This window comes from Canis lupus, chromosome 9, assembly GCF_011100685.1.
Source record: "Canis lupus familiaris isolate Mischka breed German Shepherd chromosome 9, alternate assembly UU_Cfam_GSD_1.0, whole genome shotgun sequence".
Classification (NCBI taxonomy): Eukaryota; Metazoa; Chordata; class Mammalia; order Carnivora; family Canidae; genus Canis; species Canis lupus.
Genome location: NC_049230.1, coordinates 13,479,372 through 13,499,841, shown reverse-complemented (window position 1 = coordinate 13,499,841; position 20,470 = coordinate 13,479,372). Strand labels below are relative to the sequence as shown.

Below are 20,470 nucleotides of genomic sequence, written 5' to 3'. Positions count from 1 at the left end.
ATGGGGTTTTGGAAGGTGGAAAGTGTAACTTATGACACTCCGTGGGGCCCTAAGTGTCTAACTGCTAAGCCCTGCTTCCTGATGCTCCTTGCATCAAAAATCCAGCGTCTGAAATCAGACACGTGTGGTTGTGCTGCTTGAGTGCTGTGTTAGCACTTGGATGCCAGCACGCTGGGGCTCTGGAAATAACCCCTCCTTATTTTTAACACCCTTGCCTAGTCAGATGGTCTCTGGTTTCTCCCAAAGAAACTCCCAGGGCCCAGCGATCCGGGCTGGAATTCAGAACCCCTAAGTCTTATCGGTAAACAGGACCCCATTACCCGTCATCCCCACACCTCCCTACAAAAGTCCTCGACACAGGCCAGGGGGACATGGTTTTCTTTTTCCTTCGGGGTCGTGGGGCCGCTGGGCTGGCCGATGTCAGGAATCCAAGCAATTTCTATGCAAGGCTCAAGGAAAAAGTAGGTTTTCAAAGAGCTTTTATTTCAAACACAGATTGTACCCAGTTAAAAAATGCTCCTCAGGTGTCTTGGAAACCAAGGAAAGGGTGTATCTTGTCCCAGAGAAGGAGGGAGGGGTTGGCTATTTACACAGGCAACACCCAGAACTGGTGAAGGAGCACAGGGTGTCCCTAGAGGGCTAACAGAGGACAACTGGACCCAGCTTATCAGAGACAGGCTCAGTGAGGGCCGGCCTGGAGCTCCAGGGGAAGGTCGGTCCTCACCAATCACCTGTGCACCTGCTGGCCCCACTGCGCCCGCCCGGCGTCAGGTGTGCATCACGTCCACTTGCTGGATTGCCAGGGAGGCCTGTCACGGCCCAGAGCAGGGCTCAGAGAGGGGAGCGGCAGCGGCTGTGGTGGGCTGGTGGGCGCGGGGGAGGGGCAGGCCCCGCCTCCTCTCTAGAACGTTCTGGGCCAGGCCCGGCTTCCTGAGGGCAAAGCCCCGGGGGCGGCTGGGGCTCCGGGAGGGCTAGTGCTCGGGCTCGGCGTCCATGCAGGACTCCCAGGGGTTCTGGGGCATCCGAGGCAGCGAGAAGAGCAGGAGGGCGAGGCCGCCGAGGAAGAGGAGGACGAAGGCGGCGCAGGCGCAGGCGAAGGACCAGGAGTAGTAGTAGTCGATCCACGCCGTGTGCTCGCTGTCGATCATGCGCTTCACCGACTGCCGCGTGACCTCCACCGACACGAAGATGCACAGGCCTGCGGGCCACGCCCCTCAGGGAGCTGCGGAGGGGGCGCCCCGGCCCGGCCCCCGCCCCCGCGCCCCTGCCCGGCCCCCGCCCCTGCGCCCCTTCGCGTCCCGCCCCTGCTCGCCCCGCACCCCGCGCCCCTGCCCGCCCTGCGCCCCGCACCCCGCGCCCCTGCCCGCCCCGCCTCTGCACCCCCCGCGCCCCGCGCCCCTGCCCGCCCCACGCCCCGCACCCCCGCCCGCCCCGCGCCAGGTGCACAGCCCCGCCCCAGCCCCCCCCCCCCCCCACCTGCGAACGCGTAGAACATGGACGCGGGCCGCAGCAGGTAGTCCCGCTTCCTCCCGCAGGACAGCAGCGCGCACGTGGTCCCCATGATGATGAAGCCGAGGCTGAAGACGGCGATGGCGGCGGCCGAGATGCTGTACTCTGCGGGACGGGCAGGCGCGGCGGCGGCTCAGCCTGTGCCCCGGCCCTGGGGAGCACGCGGAGGGCCGCGACGAACCCCGCACTCGGAGCCACGCAGCGGGGAAGGCGGACCGCGATGGCACCCGGACCCCCTTCCCGCTCCCCGGGGGTGGGGGTCCTGAGCTGCGGGCTCCTTCCCCGGGCCGGGCCGCAGACCTTTCTGGAGCGGAAAGCTTCCTGCGAGCCACGGGGCAGAGGGCGGGCTCGCCGTGAGGGTGGTCTGTCCTGGGTCGTCAAGCAGCCGCTGCAGGGTGGCTTGTTGCAGGGCTGAGTGTGCATGCACCGAAGATTGCCAGGGAGAGTGTGCTCGTGTGCACTGGCGTGTGACCGCTGCAGGGTGGCTTGTTGCAGGGCCCCGTGGGTGATCGTGTGTGTGCATGCACCACTGTGCACATTGCCGGAGAGAGCGTGCTCGTGTGTGCACTGGCATGGAGACTAGTCCTTCTACAGTTGGGGGCCCTGCCGGGCCGGGAAAGGCCTCCCCACAAGCTCCCTCAAGGCCTCGGGATGGCTGGCCACCCAGGGCTGTGGTCTCGGGGCGCCGAGCTGCTTTTCATCGCAATGGTTTGTGCCAAACGATTCTCTGGCTCAGCAGCCTTCACAGAAGTCACTCTTCCTGACCCTCCCTGCTTCCCCCACCAGCTCACCTTTCTGAGTAGTGACTTCGAAGATCTCCGAGGTCTCGCCAGGGTTAAAATGCCTGAAGTAGGAACAGTTTTTCTCTGCAAAGGGGGGAGACAGCCTATGAGTTGAGCCAAAGGGCCTGCAGCCCCAGCAGAAGCTCCACCCAAAGGCGGTGGGTGTGATCCCACTGGACCTGCCCTCATTCTCCTAAACCCGGAATCTGGGCTGAAACAAACCTCTTTCTCTGACCCTTAGACCAACATTTCAGTAGGAGAAGGGGGTTTCATAAGAGGCCAGGAAGCAAAGGCTGACTCAGTCGAGAGGGCACATAGTGCTCTGGGTTCTGAGCCCATTAGGTAGATGGGATAACTGAGGCTCAGCAACTCGTTTGTCACAGGGTGTAGGGAACACCACTAACAAAGGGCCAAATGGTGCTTCTCACCGTTTGGAGCTTATTCTGCCCGCCCCCCCCCCCCCCCCCACCAGGAGATGGTGGGCAGTGTCTGGAGACAGTTTTGGTGTCACTACTAGCACGTAGTGGACAGAGGCCAGGAATACTGCTAACATCCTACAACGACAGACCAGCCCTGTACAACATAGAATTGACTGGCCCCACTATGTCAGTAGGGCTGAGGATGAGAAAGCCTGGTCAAACCAAAATCTAGGCCCGTCCTGATGCACTGGGTGTGACCCGGAAGCCCGTGATGTTTTTCAAAGGCTTTCCAGAAGATTCTGATGCTCACCCAGTTTGGGAAGCCCTGCTCCAGGTCCCTTAAATGCCCCCACAAAGAGCTTTACTGAGTGGGCCAAATGGATACTTTTGGGTGCAGGGAGGAGTGCTTCCATTCAAGAGCCAATTGTGACCATGTGTCATTTTATCAGACCTTTGACCCCTGTGGCCATAGAGACGGCCCAGACAAAACCTTTCCTGCCTAGCCAATTGTTCTATCTGATTAGTGTCAGAGAAGCCGTAGAAGATCTGTGAGTGGCAGGACCAAAAATCTGGTTTTTTTGGGGGGGGCCGGAGGGGCAGGGCAGAGGAAGGACTCAGAACAAAGAAATTCATGCGGGTTTTAAACACAATTTCAGGCATAATTTCTCTTCCATTTTTCTCCTTAAAATTTCTCTTGTCACTTGACATACTTCAAAATCAAAGGATATCCTTAAACCTCCCCCCTCAAAAAAACCCAAAGGATATCCTTATTGCTTAATGAATACAGTTTGATATTGTTTACTCCATTTTTAGGAAGTAGGTGAATGGTTTTTAAAAATCATGCTATTTTGCGTTTCTTAAAAAAAAAAAAATTAAATTAGGCTGCTTTTTATTTGTGCAAGGCCCTCCATCGATTTCTTTTTCCCCTGGGCGGGCCCACGACTCTCCACTCCTAGTTCAGATGGCGTCTAGTTTGCACATTCATTTCTTCACTTTCAGGCTCTGTTGAGATTATCACGATTATTGGTGCCTGGTTTCTTTAGGAAATGCACCTGAGGCGGTGCCAGAGTCACAGCTTTCGTGGGGTTGCAGGCCTTCTTCCCTCTGACCTAAATCATCTTATTGCCGCTTAGCCTATGGCCTCCCCCCCCCAACCCTGTCCCCCTCCCCCAAGGTCAGGGTTGCTGGGTTGCTGCTGCTCCCGAGGGGGAGGAAGGAAGTGACCCCTGGAGCCGAGCCTGGTTTAGCCACAGTAAGTGTTCTGAGAGGTAAACAGCTTTCTCTTTGAGCTTCTATATTTAAATCACTTTCCTTTTGAGCAGAGTTACCTGGGGTGTCTGACTGCCGGGGTGATGTCAGAATTAATGCTGCTCTTTTTTTTTCCTCACAGCTTCCGGCGCTATTTTAGAGCCTAATGCAACCCTCTTCTGTTGGTTAGATTATTAGCTCCAGATAATTTTTTTTTTTTTTTTTTAGCTCCAGATTCTCTTGAATCACTGCTTCCGAGTGGCTCGTGCTGGGCCACAAGTCTCCGTGTGTGTCTCCCTCTGGACAAAGGAGCATTTCTGTTTCATTCTTTAAGGGCCAATTTCGGTGATCATTGAAAACCCTCTGAAGAGAATTGACCGGATTCAAGCGTATTTCACGGTCAGCTGCCCCCTGACCACGCGGTCCGCGAGGTAAAAGCCTTTGGAGCCGAGGGCGGCCAGACCAAGGCCCACCAGAGCCCGGCCGCAGCGCAGCGCTTTGGCAGCTCGGGCTGCTGAGCCTCTCTTGTGGCCTTGGGGGGTGCTGTCAGCCCCCGCCAGATGGACGGCACAGCACGCTCCCCCCCACCCGGACACACCGCCGCCTGCGTAAGCCCGTGCTCAGGCCCTAGCGGGAGGCTGCGTGTCTGGGGAAGCCGGCCTGGGGGTTTCCCGGGGGAGAATTTCCCCTTCAGCAGCCCCGGCACACTGTCTCTACCTCCTGTCCTCCCCTGTTGAATGATGTCACATGTGTGGGATGGGGGGGTCCCCAGGAGGGTGGGGGTGGCTCCCACACAGCACATCTGGAAGTCTCAGCTTTTCCCTGACGTAGCTGAACCTTGGGCTTGAGAATGGATGGGCCAACCCCGTCCCCCCCGCCCTCTCTTTTTATTTTTATTTTTTAAGATTTTATTTACTTGGGGATCCCTGGGTGGCTCAGCGGTTTAGCGCCTGCCTTCAGTCCAGGGTGCGATCCTGGAGTCTCGGGATCGAGTCCTGCGTTGGGCTCCCTGCATGGAGCCTGCTTCTCCCTCTGCCCGTGTCTCTGCCTCTCTCTCTCTCTCTCTATGTCTATCATAAATAAATAAATAAATAAATAAATAAATAAATAAATAAATAAATCTTTAAAAAAAAGATTTTATTTACTTATTCATGAGAGACAGGGAGAGAGAGAGGCAAGACACAGGCGGAGGGAGAAGCAGGCTCCCTGCAGGGAGCCCCATAGGGGACTGGATCCCAAGACCCTGGGATCACAGCCTGAGCCAAAGGCAGACGCTCAACCACTGAGCCACCCAGGTGCCCCCTCTCCCCTCTCTTAAACGTGAGGAAGGCCGGAGTCTTCTGCCCTGCAAGAGTAACATCTGCTGCAGGGCCGCATGAGCCCCTCTGGAAGACGATAAGCCCCTTTGTGGTCCCTGATGACCCCAGCAGCATGTCAGACCCAGCCGTCATTCCGGACACATCCGGCACCAACAAGACGCTCATTCAGGAAGAATCAAGCTGGGCATCTGCCCGTGTCACTCAAGAGTTGCCCAGGGTCCTGCTCAGGTGGGCAGACCCTGCTTCTGCTTCTTTGTCTGAGGGATTCTGGGTAAACAGAGCATCAAGAGCAACTTAAAAAGGAAGGACATCCGAGTTGGGCTCTGTGTGGACCACTTAGTCACGGGTGAGGGGCTTGGAGGAGAGAGGCAGTGACAGCTCTGTGACAGCTGTGCAGATTCTGAGTCTTCCTGCCTCTGCCTTTCTGAAGTCCTTCCGTTGCCTCTTCCCTGGCTTCCATCACAACTGCACAAAGCTCAGGGCTTATGGCTTAGTCTTGATGGATTATAGCCCCTTCACTGGGCAGAAGCAGCAGGACGTTGATCCTACTCCTGCAAATTTCATGGGGGGCTGGCATTATACACACCAAAACCACCCAGATTGGTTGCTTACTGTGTTTCGAGCCAAATCTGTGCTTTGAATCAAGTCAGTGGAGATACCAATGTCAGGGTGATGACCTGGGACCAATTATTAGGAAGTCTGAAGTTCCTCCAGCCTCCTTTGTCTCTGTGAATGGCTCACGGTGACTCTAATATTTGTATTTCTATTTTTCTATATTTCAGAAATGTCTGTCATGAACAGTCCTAAGACTCAGTGGGTTGTTCCTTAAAAATATAGTGAACTTGGGGGTGCCCGGGTGGATCATGTCGGTTGAGCATGCAACTCTTGGTTTCAGCTCAGGTCATGATCTTGGGGTTGTGAGATGAGCCCCGCATCAAGCTCTGCACTCAGCAAGGAGTCTGCTTAAAACTCTCTCTCCCTCTCCCTCTGCCCCTCCACTCTGCTCTCTCTCTCTCTCTTTCTCATAAATAAAAATAAAACTTTAAAAATAATTTGGTGAACTCAGCTATTGAGCTGGCCTGGGGTTGGGTATCATGGCTAACCAAGTATTCGGATTCAGGGAATGCCTGCACAGAACTATATCTAACGAAGTTGGTCCGAGGGTTGTGGGTTATTGTTAAGCTGTTTAACTAATCTAACGGTGCCAATTTCAAAGAATTATAACAGGAGACACATTTAACTACAACCTGAACTTGAGTTAATGCAGGTTTTCTCTGATAGTTGGGATAATTTATATGATTAGGGGATGCTTCTGGGTTATCACTGAGAATGTATCAGTGTACCCAGTGCTGGGGGATGCAGACTTTAATATATTTAAAAAAATACCTTGTTGATTTACACAAAACCAAGGGAACTAACTACTTAGGGGTCGGAAAAAATATTTCACTTACTTGTTACTTGCATCAATGCCAGGGCTGTCTTCACCCTTTTTGTAAAAAAGTTCTTGATGCCTCGACAGTGGTTTCTCTGTGCTCTGTCTCCCCCCACCGCTCTGATTGAGGACTTCTATCAAATGGGTTGCAAAAGTCCCCAGGACCCAATCCCAGAGGGTCAGATCATTGCTGTTATATGGGGGAAAAGTCTGAGCTGGGTCTCTAGCATGGGTTCATGTGGATGGGAAAGGGAGCCCCTGAAATTCTTGGGCTCCATAACACGATGTTCTTCCATATGGCTCCAGTTCCTGCACCAGGTACTGGGAGAGAGGATGGGCCATAAGGGAAATGGGGTATTGGGGCAGTCTGCTGCCTTAGCCTGGAGAGACAGCGCCTGAGAGAAACAACATTCCACCCAACCCACGGGCAGGGAATGATGAATCATCCCTCTGGGGTGATTCACTTGGGCTTTCAGACAGACAGCGTCTCCTGACAGTGGGGGAAGACCCTTCTCTCATTCTGAAGGCATTGGAATTGACCTTAGATGTTAATCTTTGCATGACAGTCCTTCTAAAACCCTTTGGGTCAGTAGGGAAAACCAGATTAGACAGTTTATGTCCTTAGAGCCTCCAACGCTCTAAGGCCAAATAGGAACTTAAAAAGTCTCCTCTATTGAACCAGCCCCCGGCTGAGCTTCTAAAGCATGGCCTGCCAAAAGTTGGCCTCTTATGTGTTTGCCTGGATCAGCAGCTTTGAGGAATTGTGTTTGTATGTGCAGTGGGAGTGGGGTATCATATGGGAGTGGGCTGGTGAGGAAAGGAGCTCTGGATTTGAGACTTGGGTGTTGAACCTCTACTTGTGAGAAGGTTAGCTTGGGAAGGCCGCTCTGAGCATCAGTTTTCCCACATGTAGAACGAGAACCACCTAAAGAATGACAGCCTCCCCACTGGCTTGTTGTAAAGTAATATAATGCAGCAACCAAGAAGGTGGATTTTAGGGGTATGAGCCCTAGCTGGTCTGCCATGGTAATTGTGTTGACCTCGGTCAAGTTACCCAACTTCTCTGTGCCTCATTTTCTTTATCTGTAAGATGGGATGATGGTAATAGTATGGATCCTGTAGAGGATTTTGTGAGGATTAGATGAGTGTATATATATTTCTGTTTGTCATCCCACTGCCTTCTGGCCTCCATGGTTTCTGGGAAAAGTATCAGCTATAAATCTTACCTTACTAAGGTCTATTGTATGTGGTGAGTCATTTCTTGCTGCTTCCAAGGTTTTGTGTCTTTATCTTTTAACAGTTCTGATTATGATATGTCTAGGTGTGGATTTGTCCTACTAGGATTCATTAAGCTCTATAAATTTTAAGATTAATATTTTTCATCAAATTTGGAAACTTGAGATGCCTGGATGGCTCAGTGGTTGAGTATCTGCTTTTGGCTCAGGGTGTGGTCCCAGAGTCCCAGGATTGATTCCTCACTGGGCTCCCCTTGAGGAGCCTGCTTCTCCCTCTGCCTATGTCTCTGCTTCTCTCTCTGCATCTCTCATGAATAAATAAATACAATCTTTTAAAATTTTTGGAAACTTTTCAGCCATTATTTTTCTGCTTTGCTGCTTCCTGCTCCTTTCTCTCTCTTGTCCTTCTGGGACCACCATTATGTGTATATTAGTGCATTTGATATTATCTCACAGGTCTCTGAGGCTCTGTTCTTTTCTTCTTCTTTTTTTTTTCTGTCTATTCCTCACATTAGTTAATCTCAATTGATCTATCTTCAAGTTCACTTATTATTATTATTTTTTGCACCTGCACAGATCTGCTATTTAATCCTTCTAGTGAGTTTTCCATTTCAATTATTATAGTGCTCAACTCCAGGATTTCTCTTAGGCACTTTATTTTCTTTTGTGTGTGTGTGTATGTTTTCTTTTTAAAGATTTGTTTATTTATTTAAGAGAGAGAGAGAGAGCATGAGCAAGAGGGGCAGAGGGAGAGGAAGAGAGAATCTCAAGCAGATTCTGCACTGAGTGCAGAGCCTGAAGTGGGGCTTGATCTCATGACCCTGAGATTACTACCTGAGCCAAAACCAAGAGTCGGACACTTAACCAACTGCACCACCCAGACACCCCAACTGGGTTCCATGCCCAGTGCAGAGTGCAACATGGGTCTTGAACTCACACTATTAGGTCCTTTTACAATAAATTCTATCTCTTCATTGATAATTTGTATTTCATGAGACATCATTCTCATCTTTAGTTGTTTAGACTTTTTTTTTTTTTCTAGTTATTTGAGTGTATCTAAAATAGCTGATTTAGGGCAGCCTGGTTTAGCACCGCCTTCAGCCCAGGGCGTGATCCTGGAGACCCGGGATCGAGTCCCACGTCAGGCTCCCTGCATGGAGACTGCTTCTCCCTCAGCCTGTCTCTGTGTGTGTGTGTGTGCGCGTGTGTGTCTCTCATGAATAAATAAATCAAATCTTAAAAAAAATAAAATAGCTGATTTATAGTCTTTGAGACCAATATCTGGTTTCCTTAAGGATCTATGGACTGGCTTTATCCTCCTTATTTATGGGCCATACTGTTTTACCTCTTTACATGTCTTGTGATTTTTTTCAACTTAAAATTTAAATTTAAAGCTGAAATACTTAAACAATATAATGAGCAACTCTGGAAATCAGAGTCTCACCCTTCCCTAGGATTTGCTCACTGTTTATTATGGTTTGTTTAGTGACCTAATTAATTTTGCAAAGTCTGTTTTCTTTGTTATGTGTGACCTCTGAACTCTGCTCAGTTAGTTTGGTAATCAGCTCACATTTTGTAAAATGCTTGGACTAATACACCTCCTAGTCTTTACTGAGGGGCTCTGTGCTAAGCAGAGAGCTAAGTACTCCGCCAAGCAGCCCACATTTCTGCCTTAGCCGCCGCTTTCTGCTTTCCCACAGCCTCAAGATCAGCCTGAGGTGAGAGCTTAGGGCCTTCTTGGGCTTTCCTGTGCACCATACAGCGCTGTGCATGCACATGGCCTTCCAAATTCTCAGGAATATGTTGGAGCTTTTCTTTTCTTTTTCAAAGATTTTATTTATTTATTCATGAGAGACACCCAGTGAGAGGCAGAGACACAGAGAGAGGGTGAAGCAGGCTCCCCCTAGGGAGCCCAATGAGGGACTTGATCCCAGGATCCTGGGATCACACCCTGAGCCGAAGGCAGATGCTCAACCACTGAACCACCCAGGCATCCTTGTTGGAGCTCTTCCAAGCCACCTATGGACATCTAACTCTCTAGCTGTTTTGGTAGCCTATTGTTTGCCCTAACTGTTGTCTACTGCCTCAGGAAATTATGCTATTAAACATTTGCTTCTAATTGTTTTTGCCAAATGCCCCCTGAGAAAAAGACTGTTTCCACTGAGTGAGCTCAGCATCAGGTCAAATAAAGACAACCTTACAAGTGGGGACTTCCAGGGAACCACCAGGCAGATCAAATAATGACAGTTCTCTGGGAATGAGGCTTTGAATGAGATCCAGCCCCATCTGTCCCCTTTGGGGGCTAAATTTACACTGTTTGCAGGCTATTGGTTTTCAAGGCTCTAATAGACTTGGGGAGTGGGGAACAGAAATAGAGCAAGTTAAAGCACCACAAAACTCACCATTCTGACTCAGATTCACCTGTTTTTCTTGAATAAGCACTCACTGGATTGCTGCAAGATTCGTTAGTGTCCAGGGTTCTGAAAAGGTTTGTTCTGACCGTGTTTTGCTAGAGTTCTCATTGTCTTTATGGAGAAGACATTTAGGGGGATTCTTACCCTGCCATTTCTTCTGATGTCATTCAAAGTTAAAAGATGGGAGGCACTGAAAACAATATTTGGCAGATTTGTGTTTGCGGTCCCTATTACTGCTATTAATAATAAGCGAGAGAACATGTATGCACTCTCTTCCTCCCTCTAGAAAAAAGTAACCCCACAGAGCACAGGAAAGGTGGGTGGGGAAGGTGTCCATCTGCAGAGAAAGGAGAGGGGAGATTGCTGGCACATACTTCAGAAGCTTGTCAAGGGTAGGGCTGGGCTCACAAGCGTGGGAGGTATGATTCACTCTGGAGCGGGGCAAGAAGGCGTAGAGATAGACTCTGGTCAGGGTCAGGACCAAACCATGCCTGTCGGGCCTGTGCAGCTAACCTCTTGCTAGTTTGTCCCTTCCTTGTATGGACTTGCCTCGCCTCCTTGCTCATCTGCTCTATAAACTCAGCAGACTTTAAAAGGTGGGTGCCTCTGAGGACAGGTGGACGGGACCATGGCAGGGCACTCCCATGCGTGGTCCGTGGAGAATCTGCCTCCCCCTGCCCTGCCCCACCCATGGGAATTGGCTGGATGATGCATCTGTTTACGGCTGTGCTGGGCCGGGGCTGAAGGAGCGCGGACATGTGAGCTACGTGATACCCTTCAAGCACATGTCCACGTCTGTTAAAGCCCTCGGCCCGGGGACGCAGTGTTTCTAAGACAGCTGGGTATTTACGAGTCTTCTGTGTGTCCAGGGGGAATGAGCGAGGCAGGGGTTTTCTAGAGCCAGCAGGAGGGAAAAGAGGAGGAAAAGGAGAAGTAGAGGAATGGGGTTTGGGCTCCTTTGTCCCATGCACAGACTGCAAGATCTCTGGGGACTTAGCCCTGACTTCCTTGAAAGTTCAAGGAACTGGGTTCAAGGAACACCCAGTCTGATAACAGAGGGAATAATTCTGCAAGGCAGGTGGGTCCCTGTACTCGCCTTGGCCCACTGTCACCTTACGGTGCCATTTGTAAAGGCTGAAAGGGGCTTTGCAGAGCCCGAACACTGTATTTTACAGGGGGAAGCAGAGGCCGCAATGGGCATGGTGGACCCCAGAGTCATTGGAGTGTCGTGGGCAATGCACGCAGAGCCCAGTCCTCTGGTTCTCCACGCAGGGCTCTTTCCCCAGCGTGTGCTCTGTTCGCTATGAGTGTGGAGGGCTCCGCATTTGTAGCATAGACTGGTCACCCTAATACCACCCTGATCCTTCACGAGGAGCTCACCTCGGATGTGCGGTTCGGTCACAGGGTAGGAAAATTGGGGAACGCACTGAAATCAGAGCAGGAGGACACGCATCCCAGCTCCGAGGGGTCTGAGCTAAGAGAGGATGTGCAGGTGTGACAGTTCTGACAAAAGGCGGGAGGCTCGTCTACGACCGGGCCCTGCTTTACAGATGTGTGGCTTCTGCGGTCAACCAAGGCCCTGCACACAGAAGGGACCCACACTCGGCTCCGTGCGTCACTGTTACCATCTCGAAATCCTTAAAAATATTCACAAAGAGCCCTGCGTTTTCATTTTGCGCTATGCTGTGCAAATCTGGTGGCTGACCCTGGGGAGTGACCGTGCCAGCCGCACATGTCCCTGCAGCCTGAGGACTTAGGGCCACTGAACCTGTCTGTGCAGGGAGAAAGGAAAGCGGGGTCACCCAGAAGGGTGGCCACTGCGGGGGCCAGGGCCTCAGGCCTGTTAGGCCCAGGTGGGTAGCCCCCTGCTCAGGGTGAAGGCCGGGAGCCTCTGCGGGACAGAAAGAGGGACAGGCGCCCTGGCTTTACAAGCGGCCCTGGCCAGTAGGACAGAGGCCGTTCGGATCCTCTTCCCTGGGCACCGAGGCTGGGCACGATCTCTGCTCTGAGGCAGGGAAACCTGCCCTCTTTCCCAGCGGCACCTTTTCCAGGGGCAGGAAGCAGGGCAGGAGGCAGGGATGGGGTCAGAGGGTGGGTACGTTACCCCCAGGCAGGGTGATGGGTCCGCACGTCTTGTCCTTGCTGTCAGTCATGACAATGCGCTTGGTGCAAATCCGCCAGAGGCCGAAGTGGGCCGCCTCGCAGGTGGCATTGTGGTGCTTCACCTCGGGGCTCAGCACGGCCCAGTGGTCGGTCACCACGGCCACCAAGGCCAGCACGATGCCCACCAGGATGCAGAAGAGGGTCGCGCGGACCTTCGGCGCTTTGGTCTGGGACATGGTGGTGGCGGAGGAGTGGGTGCCCTGGGCACAGTCTGGTGGCAGTGTGTCCCGCGCAGGTGGCAGCCAGGCTGGGGAGGTGGCGGTGATTATCGAGCTGGGGGTGGAAGCTAAGTTTAGTGCGTCCGGCTGAGCCAGAGTGGGCTGGCCTCGGGGCTGAGGGACACCAGACGGGGCTGAGCAGCTGCCCAGACGTGTCAGGGGCCTGAGGGAGGCTTCTATTAATGCACATCCCAGGCGTGTCACCGAGGATAGCTTCTCCTCGGGTTTCAGGACTTTCTTTCCCTCCTGAGACCTAAAATACCTCAAGGAGGGGCAGGGAGAGAAGGCTCTAGATGGTGACTTGGGATCTCCACGATTAGCAGCTCAGGATACCTGAGTTGGAGGCAGTGAGGGATAGGCCACAGGGATACTAGATGTGTGGGAATGTGCTTGCTCTGGGCTGCAGGAGGAGGCGATACAGCTGGGTGACGGCAGGGGACCCTGCGGGACACAGGTACCACAGCCCAGCTCCCACACTGGGCAGGCCGGTCACCAGTGCAAAGGGGTGTGAGTGGGTCCTTGTCCTGGGGGTCTGGGGAATGCAGGAGCCTGCGTGGGGACATCTTGGGGCTCCTCCACCAGAACCACCAGGGGCCCACCTCCCTGGCTTTAGCCTCAAGTCCTAGCACAACCCTAAACTGCGGGAAGATTCCTGGTGGTTCCTGGGCCTGGCATTACCCAGCACTGTGCCTGGCGTGGGAATGCTTTTTCCTTTTCAATTCTCCTCCCACCCCTTCAACTGGGTCCAGAAGGAAAGGAAGTCTTTAGCTAACCTTTCTGATGCTTGCGAATCAAAGACTAGCTTGGAGAGGACAAGGAATCTAGCTGGACCTGACTGTCGTTCTGTTTTTATTTTACTGTTTGAGTTTTACTTCTATTAACGTTTCGCCAGTTCTGTTTTCATTTACAAAATAAATATATTTAAGTTAAAAACAACAGAAGTGGGTTGGTCGGCAGGGAACTGTGAAGAGGCTGATGGTGTGTGGACACAGCAGAGGACAGAGGACAGTTTGGGATGGCCCCCAGAGAGTCCTGCGAGCCCGTATGTCCCCCACCCCAGGCTCGAGCCCCTGGATCCCTCCTGGGTTCTGCATCTCTCTCTCTCTTTCTTTTTAAGATTTTATTTATTCATGAGAGACACAAAGAGAGAAGCAGAGACATAGGCAGAGGGAGAAGCAGGCTCCACGCAGGGAGCCTGATGTAGGACTCGATCCCAGGACCCTGAGATCATGACCTGAGACGAAGGAAGATGCTTAACAGACTGAGCCACCCAGGCGCCCCTCTGCATCTCTTCTTTATCAATTGACCAGTTGCCTCTTCTAGGGTCTATCCAAGAGGCTAGTGTGTGGCCAAGAATAGACCCCTGAGCTGGGCAGGGTTTTGACTTCAAAATCCCAGCCTCAGGCTGACACAGCTCACAGAAATACTCTGCCTGTGGGCGGAGAAGCACTCAGGCGTCCAGCCTTGGAGTCACAGACTGTTAATAATAACGATAATCATAGGAACCGCGCATCTTGTGTATCTATTGTATATCACGTGTTGTGGTAAACCTTTCCACATCATTGCCCCCCCGCCCCTTTTTTAAGATTTTATTTATTCATGAGAGACACAGAGAGAGGGGCCGAGACATAAGCAGAGGGAGAAGCAGGCTCCCTGCAGGAAGCCTGATGTGGGACTCCATCCTGGGACCCCGGGAACACAACCCGAGCTGAAGGAGCCCCTCAACCACTGAACCACCGAGGCTTCCCTCCACACCATTGCCTTTAAGCTTCATACCAATCCGTGAGGTGAGTGTGACTATTACGTCCGTTTTACAGGTAAGGATACAGAGGCCCAGACACACGAAGCAACTTGTCCGAGGTCACCCAGCAAGGAGATAGATGGTGAAGCCAGGCTTCAGAACCCAGAGCCCGAACTCTAAAGCAATGCTTGGAGCTGGGAGGAGAGGTCAGGATCTACTGTGGCTACGGGGAGCAAAAGTATCCGTTTCCTCTGCCCTTCTAAGTCCTCAGCGTAGGCTCCCATCACTAGAGAAACACATCCAAACTTATTCCCTGTAAGTTTTCCATGGCACGGAAGCCTTGGCACGGGAAACAAAGACCCAGAGGAAGGGTTAAATCTGAGTGTTTTTATGCCAGTGGGATGAAGAGAGGAAAGTTGGTGGAAAATCTGATAGGAAAACAAGAAGCTATGAACTAAGTGCCCTAAGTTGGGGAAATGAGGTCTGTTCTGACCTCTCTTGGGGTGGGGGAGTCCTGAGTGCTCCATCCCAGTGAGCAGAGCATTAAAGACGGTTGGCCTCTTCCTTTGAAGTCGTCTTTGTGTAAATCTGCCATGATGGAGATTGCAGGGGGTTGCAGGTGATCACCCCCTACCCCTACCCTCCAACCCCCCCTACCCCTTGTTTGCAAAATTTCTCCAATCAGACCTTTTTTGCTCATTGAGGCCATTGTCAGACCCCCTGTGCACCTCTCCAGCACCTTGCTGGGCCAGGGCAGGGGCTCTGTGGAAGCTGGCGTTTGCTGGGAGCCAGGGCTGGGAGACATCTGCACCTGCTGGGTGGGCTCTCCCCTTTCCAGGGCAGGGGGAAGGAGGGCGTCCTGGGAGTGGGAACCAGCCTGCCAGGGATGGAGCAGCCACCTGGGCATCAGAGCCCCTCTCTGCCCTCTGGGATTCCCTCAGGTCATGGGCCTCCTTAAGCTGCCCTCCTGCGTCTCTAAATAAAGGCAGTGCTGGCCGGCTGGGGTGCTGGCCAGCATCACAGATAATGCTGTTTACCAGCTTAGCCTGGGCGAGGGGCTACGGACAGAATTATGTTGAAGCCCAAACCCCAATGTGATGGTGTTTGGAGGGGGGGAGGTCTCTGGGAGGTGATTAGGTTAGAATGAGGTCATGAGGGTGGGCCCCTCGTGATAGGACTCCTGTGCTTAAGAGGAGAGATACCAGAAGCTTGTTCTTTTTCCCTGCCACGTGAGGACTCAGTGAGGTGAGCCCAGGAAGAGGGCTCTTACCAGAACCCAACCGTACTGGCACCCTGATCTGAGACCTCCAGCCTCCAGAACCAGGAGAAAGTACATTTCTGTTGTTTAAGTGTTGTTTAAGTTTAAGTATTTTGTGTTCTGAGCTACTAGAGTAGGCAGTCATCCAGGATGGCTAGTGATATTATTATTATTTACAGGCCACAGATAGATCAGCTTTCTCTGATGGGTGATAAACCTCTGGACGGTAGAGACAATGAGGCCATATGACCTACTCCTTCTGGGTGCCCTCAGAGAACACCCCCAGATCGGAGCCCAGGGTGGGATCTTCATAGATGTTTGTTGAATGACTGAGGGATGGCTGGATGGACAGATGCACTAAAAGAAGGGGACGGAATCAAATAATTTATCCCACCAGATGATCCAGAGGACTTTTTAAAATTTTTTTTATTTATTCATGAGAGACACACAGAGAGGCAGAGGCATAGGCAGCAGGAGAAGCAGGTTCCCAGTGGGAAGCCGATGCAGGGCTTGATCTTAGGACTCCGGGATCACGACCTGAGCCAAAGGCAGATGCTCAACCACTGAGCCATTCAGGCGCCCCCCAGAGGACTTTTCTATGTGGTTTGAGGCCATAGGGACATTAGAAATGGTAGCTTGGACCAATGGCTAGTTCGCCTCAAGGTACTGAGGGACACCCCCGGAGGGCATCTTCATTATCCCTGAGGTCAAATTCAAAAGGAAGCAGCCTCCTGAGAGCCAAAATTTTTTACAATCTTTAGATATGGCCCAATCAGCTAAATGGGAGTTGTCTGTGTTTTATTTGTCTAGATGAACCAGTTTTCTTTTTTTTTTTTTTTTTTTTTTTTAGGATTTTATTTATTTATTCATGAGAGACATAGAGAGAGAGAGAGGCAGAGACACAGGCAGAGGGAGAAGCAGGCTCCATGCAGGGAGCCCGACGTGGGACTCGATCCTAGGTCTCTGGGATCACGCCCTGGGCTGAAGACGGCGCTAAACCACTGAGCCACCCAGGCTGCCCGATGAACCAGTTTTCAATGGTCCCAAATGACTGTTCTTTTTCCAAGAAGGACCAGACATAAGTAGGGGAAAGAAAACGTCTCCCAGAGGTGGACCTCATTCCGAGCTGGGGCTACAGCCCACCTGGGAGGGTGCTGACTAAATCTTCCTTGGCAACATGCTGATCTAATTTTGAGCTCAGCCTTAATTAGGCTGCGCCATGGCCTTGGGCGTTTGATCTTAAGATACTCTAAAAAAGCACAGTGCCACCAGTTGGTCCAACCTCTTTACACCACTTCATCTGCCTCCCTACACTGTTCAGCTCAGACCTTCTGTTGCGTCGGGCTTGCTGCCCCCAATTCCATCCTCTGAGTCCAGGGGACCAGGAGCTCTTCCATCTTCAAAGCCCAAGATGGTGCCACTCTGACCTCTGCTTCTGTCATCATGTCTCTTTCTCTGACTGCTGCTTCCCTCTTTCCCTTAGATGGACTCTTGTGATGACACTGGGTGCCCCCCAGACAGTCCAGGAAAAGCTCCCCATCTCAAGATCCTCATTTTAATCATATCTGTGAAGTTCCCTTTGCCACATAGAGTGACATCTTTGCAGATTCCAGGGATTGGGACTTGGACATCCTTGGAGGCCACTGTCTGTGGGCACACGTGTTGATTAACAATTTGCTTGATTTTCTCTGGCCTCCAATTGCAGCTCAGATGCAGGAGAGGATGGAAGGTGAGATGAAGAGGGTTGGGGTTTTCCAGGAGGGAAAAGCAAGAAGGAAAAGAGGTCAAGGGAATGGGAGGCATTGGCAAGGATGAGTTTAAATGATGATTTTTGATGGCCCTGCTACCAGGAAGGTCAATGTATTGGGGGAATATGGAGCAGTCAAGGCCCCCGGAGGACTTGAGAGGTTGGAGAACAGGTAGGGGGTGGTAAGGGAGAGAAGGGGTGGTCAGAGAGGAGACACTGTCCCAGAAGATTATGGGGCAGAGGGGGGGCAGACAGGGGTGCTACCAAGATCCAGGTGGGAGACAAAAGTCATTGGGCTAGAAGGAAGGAGTGGGACCAGGGAGTTGGGGTGGTTGGCCCCATGGATATTGATGATGGCAGGACGTGGGCTGCAAAGGTGAAGCCTCTGATGAACGTGAAGGAGTGGCCAGGAAGGCATTTGAGAGATGATGATGATGAGAGGGGGCTCAGGGTGGTTTACCCCAGGACCTCAGAGAAGGCTTTCTCCCAGGAGGGTGGAGGAATAATGGCCTGGAGGTATCAGCATCCCCACACTTCCCTCTCCTGCTATTACAAGTCCAAGGACATGAGTTCATAACCTTCTCTGACCACAGACTTCTGTTCCTGAGGTTGTCCTGGCAGTTTTGTTGGAAGTTGCAAGTTTAAAAATATCTGTGTCAGGTATATGAGCCCCAGTCTTCCTCTGGACCCTAAGGTCCCTTGGATTCCCTTTCTCCCTTTGCAGCCTCACATCTCTCAGGACTGAGGATGGGGCTGAGCAGTCAGGAATGTCATGTTGGGAACCTGGGCAGGGAGCCCCAGCAGAAGGGACAGCTATCACCAGGAGGACAGGGAGGAGGGTGTCCTTGGAAGGGAGGGTGGTTTCATGTGCCCCCAGAGGTGGAGCTGCAGGGAGCTCCAGAGGACACAGTGGGGACAGAGGCCAGAAGGGAGGATTGGTGGGTGGAGAAGAAGCCTAGGGCAGGCAGGGTACCGGAGGGATGGTGGTAGGGGACGGGAGATTGCATCTTCCAAAAAATGGCCACGGAAGTATTTCTGTGCCCACATGTTCTTCTAGAACCTTGTCACTCCTTGCCAAGAGTGCAGATCATTTCCTCTCTCCTTCAATTCCAGTGGGTCTTCACCCTTAAAGTGCAATGGAAGTGACTTCTGAGACTTCCACCTTTCTCTCTTGCTCTGGAGACATTGGCACTTGGACCCAGCCACCATGCTGTGAGGAACCTCAGGCCACACAAGAAGCCGGGTGTAGACAGGCTGAAAGCTGCAAGTTGAGTGTTTGCCAATAGTCAGCGTCAACTGCCAGACCTGTGAGCAAATAAACCTCTAGATGATTCCAGCCCTCAACCATTGAGTCTTCCAGCCTAGGCCCCAGACACTGCGGAGCAGAGATATGCCATCCTGATCCTGTCTCTATCAAGCATCCATGACCATATTTAATGGTTGTTCAATGCCACTAAGTTCTGGGGTAATTTGTTACACGGCACTACTAATGCATACGGTCGGAGAGAGGAAGGAATTACATTTAGCCTGGCTGAGGATAGCTAACTGTGAGGCGTGGTGGAATGAAGCAGCCCCAGCCTTTCGAGAGAAACTTGGCACAAAGCTGCTTCCTAGCCACTGGGGAGGGGAGGCTGTTATCCACCCCCAGCCCACACACCCAGGTGTATGTGTATAGACAAGATCCTGAGTGTATTTCGGCGTGGACAAGGAGCCTGACCTTTTCATCGGCCTCTAGGATAAGACTGAGCCAGAAGTCCATAGTGAGAACTCACCAGATCTTAACAAAATGCATCCTGAGAATCCCAGCTTCAGCCCCATTCAGCCAACATTTAAGATCTAGGGGGCAAATAGGTCACGTCCAGCAATAGGACACCAGTTAAATCAATGGCAGCACCTCTGTTTTATGTGGACATTAAAGATCATGGTTTTGAGGGAAGGGGTGCCTGGGTGGCTCAGTGGATTAAGCATCTGACTTTTGATTTTGGCTCAGGTCATGATCTTAGGGTTGTGAGCCCTCAGTCGGGTTCCACATTTAGTGGGGAGTCTGCTTGAGATTCTCTCTCCCTCTCCCCCTCCCCGACTTTCATATCAGCGCTCTCTCTCTCTCTCTCAAATAAACAAATCTTAAAAGACACCCCTCCCCAAAAAAAAGGTATGGGAAAGATTTCCATGATGAGAAGCTGTGAACAGAGGCAGGGTATTAAGCCGCACCCTGACACGCATTCGTGTGCACTGCATAGTTATAACTGTGTTTATGGCTTGGGTATGGGATTTTGGCTGTCATTGTCTTCTTTAATTTCTCCGTATTTTTCAGATTTTTAAAGTTAAAAGGGAATACTCTTAGAATTAGGAAAACATAGCATTATTTGTCTTAAGAAAGACCTACCGCAGAGCACCTGGGTGGCTCAGTGGTGGAGCATCTCTGCCTTTGGCTCAGGGCGTGATCCCGGGGTCCTGGGATGGGTCCTGCGTTGGGCTCCCTGCATGGAGCCTGCTTCTCCCTCTGCCTGTGTCTCTGCCTCTCTCTGTGTGTCTCTCATGAATGAATGAATGAATAAATAAATAAATAAATAAATAAATAAATAAATAAATAAAATCTTTAATAAAAAAAAAAAAAGGACCCAGCTCTTTGCAATTTAATTTGTGTGTCCTGGAGGTGCCCCAGGGGTCGACGTCTCTCCGAGAAAACTTATCAGGGGACAGTGGTCGGAAGTAGGTCCCGTCCTGCAGTTGTAAGCACAGGGAAAAGCACTTGGAACCCTCTTCCATGGCAGACTTCTGTTCCTGAAGTTGTCTCGGGGGTTTTGCTGGAAGCTGCAAGTTTAAAAATATCTGTATCAGGTGTGTGGGCCCCATGTTCCCCTTTGGATTCTAAGGTCCCTGAGTGCCTCTCCTGCCTTCAACCCCTCACCCCACCCCTCCTGCCTAGGGAGGGGCAGCCAGGGGTGCTATATTAGGAACCAGTGCAGGGAGCTGAAGTCACGT

The 20,470-nt window shown here is 51.9% G+C and overlaps 1 protein-coding gene across 1 annotated transcript; it reads right to left on the bottom strand.

Moving 5' to 3' along the window:
* Positions 1-462: 462 nt before the first annotated feature.
* On the bottom strand, positions 463-12,863 carry CACNG1 (calcium voltage-gated channel auxiliary subunit gamma 1). Its single transcript, XM_038546812.1, has 4 exons — positions 12,463-12,863; positions 2,301-2,375; positions 1,477-1,614; positions 463-1,198 (listed from the first exon to the last, which is right to left on the bottom strand). The coding sequence occupies exons 1-4, from the start codon at positions 12,695-12,697 to the stop codon at positions 972-974; spliced, it is 675 nt and encodes a 224-aa protein (XP_038402740.1). The 5' UTR covers positions 12,698-12,863; the 3' UTR covers positions 463-971.
* Between the last annotated feature and the right edge of the window lie 7,607 nt (positions 12,864-20,470).

Excerpts from the sequence above, each read along its gene's own strand:
- CACNG1 (XM_038546812.1), bottom strand. The coding sequence starts at position 12,697 with ATGTCCCAGACCAAAGCGCCGAAGGTCCGCGCGACCCTCTTCTGCATC. Across the intron at positions 1,615-2,300 it reads CGAAGTCACTACTCAGAAAG|AGTACAGCATCTCGGCCGCC; the intron begins GTGAGCTGGTGG and ends CCCGTCCCGCAG. Across the intron at positions 1,199-1,476 it reads CATGTTCTACGCGTTCGCAG|GCCTGTGCATCTTCGTGTCG; the intron begins GTGGGGGGGGGG and ends CGTGGCCCGCAG.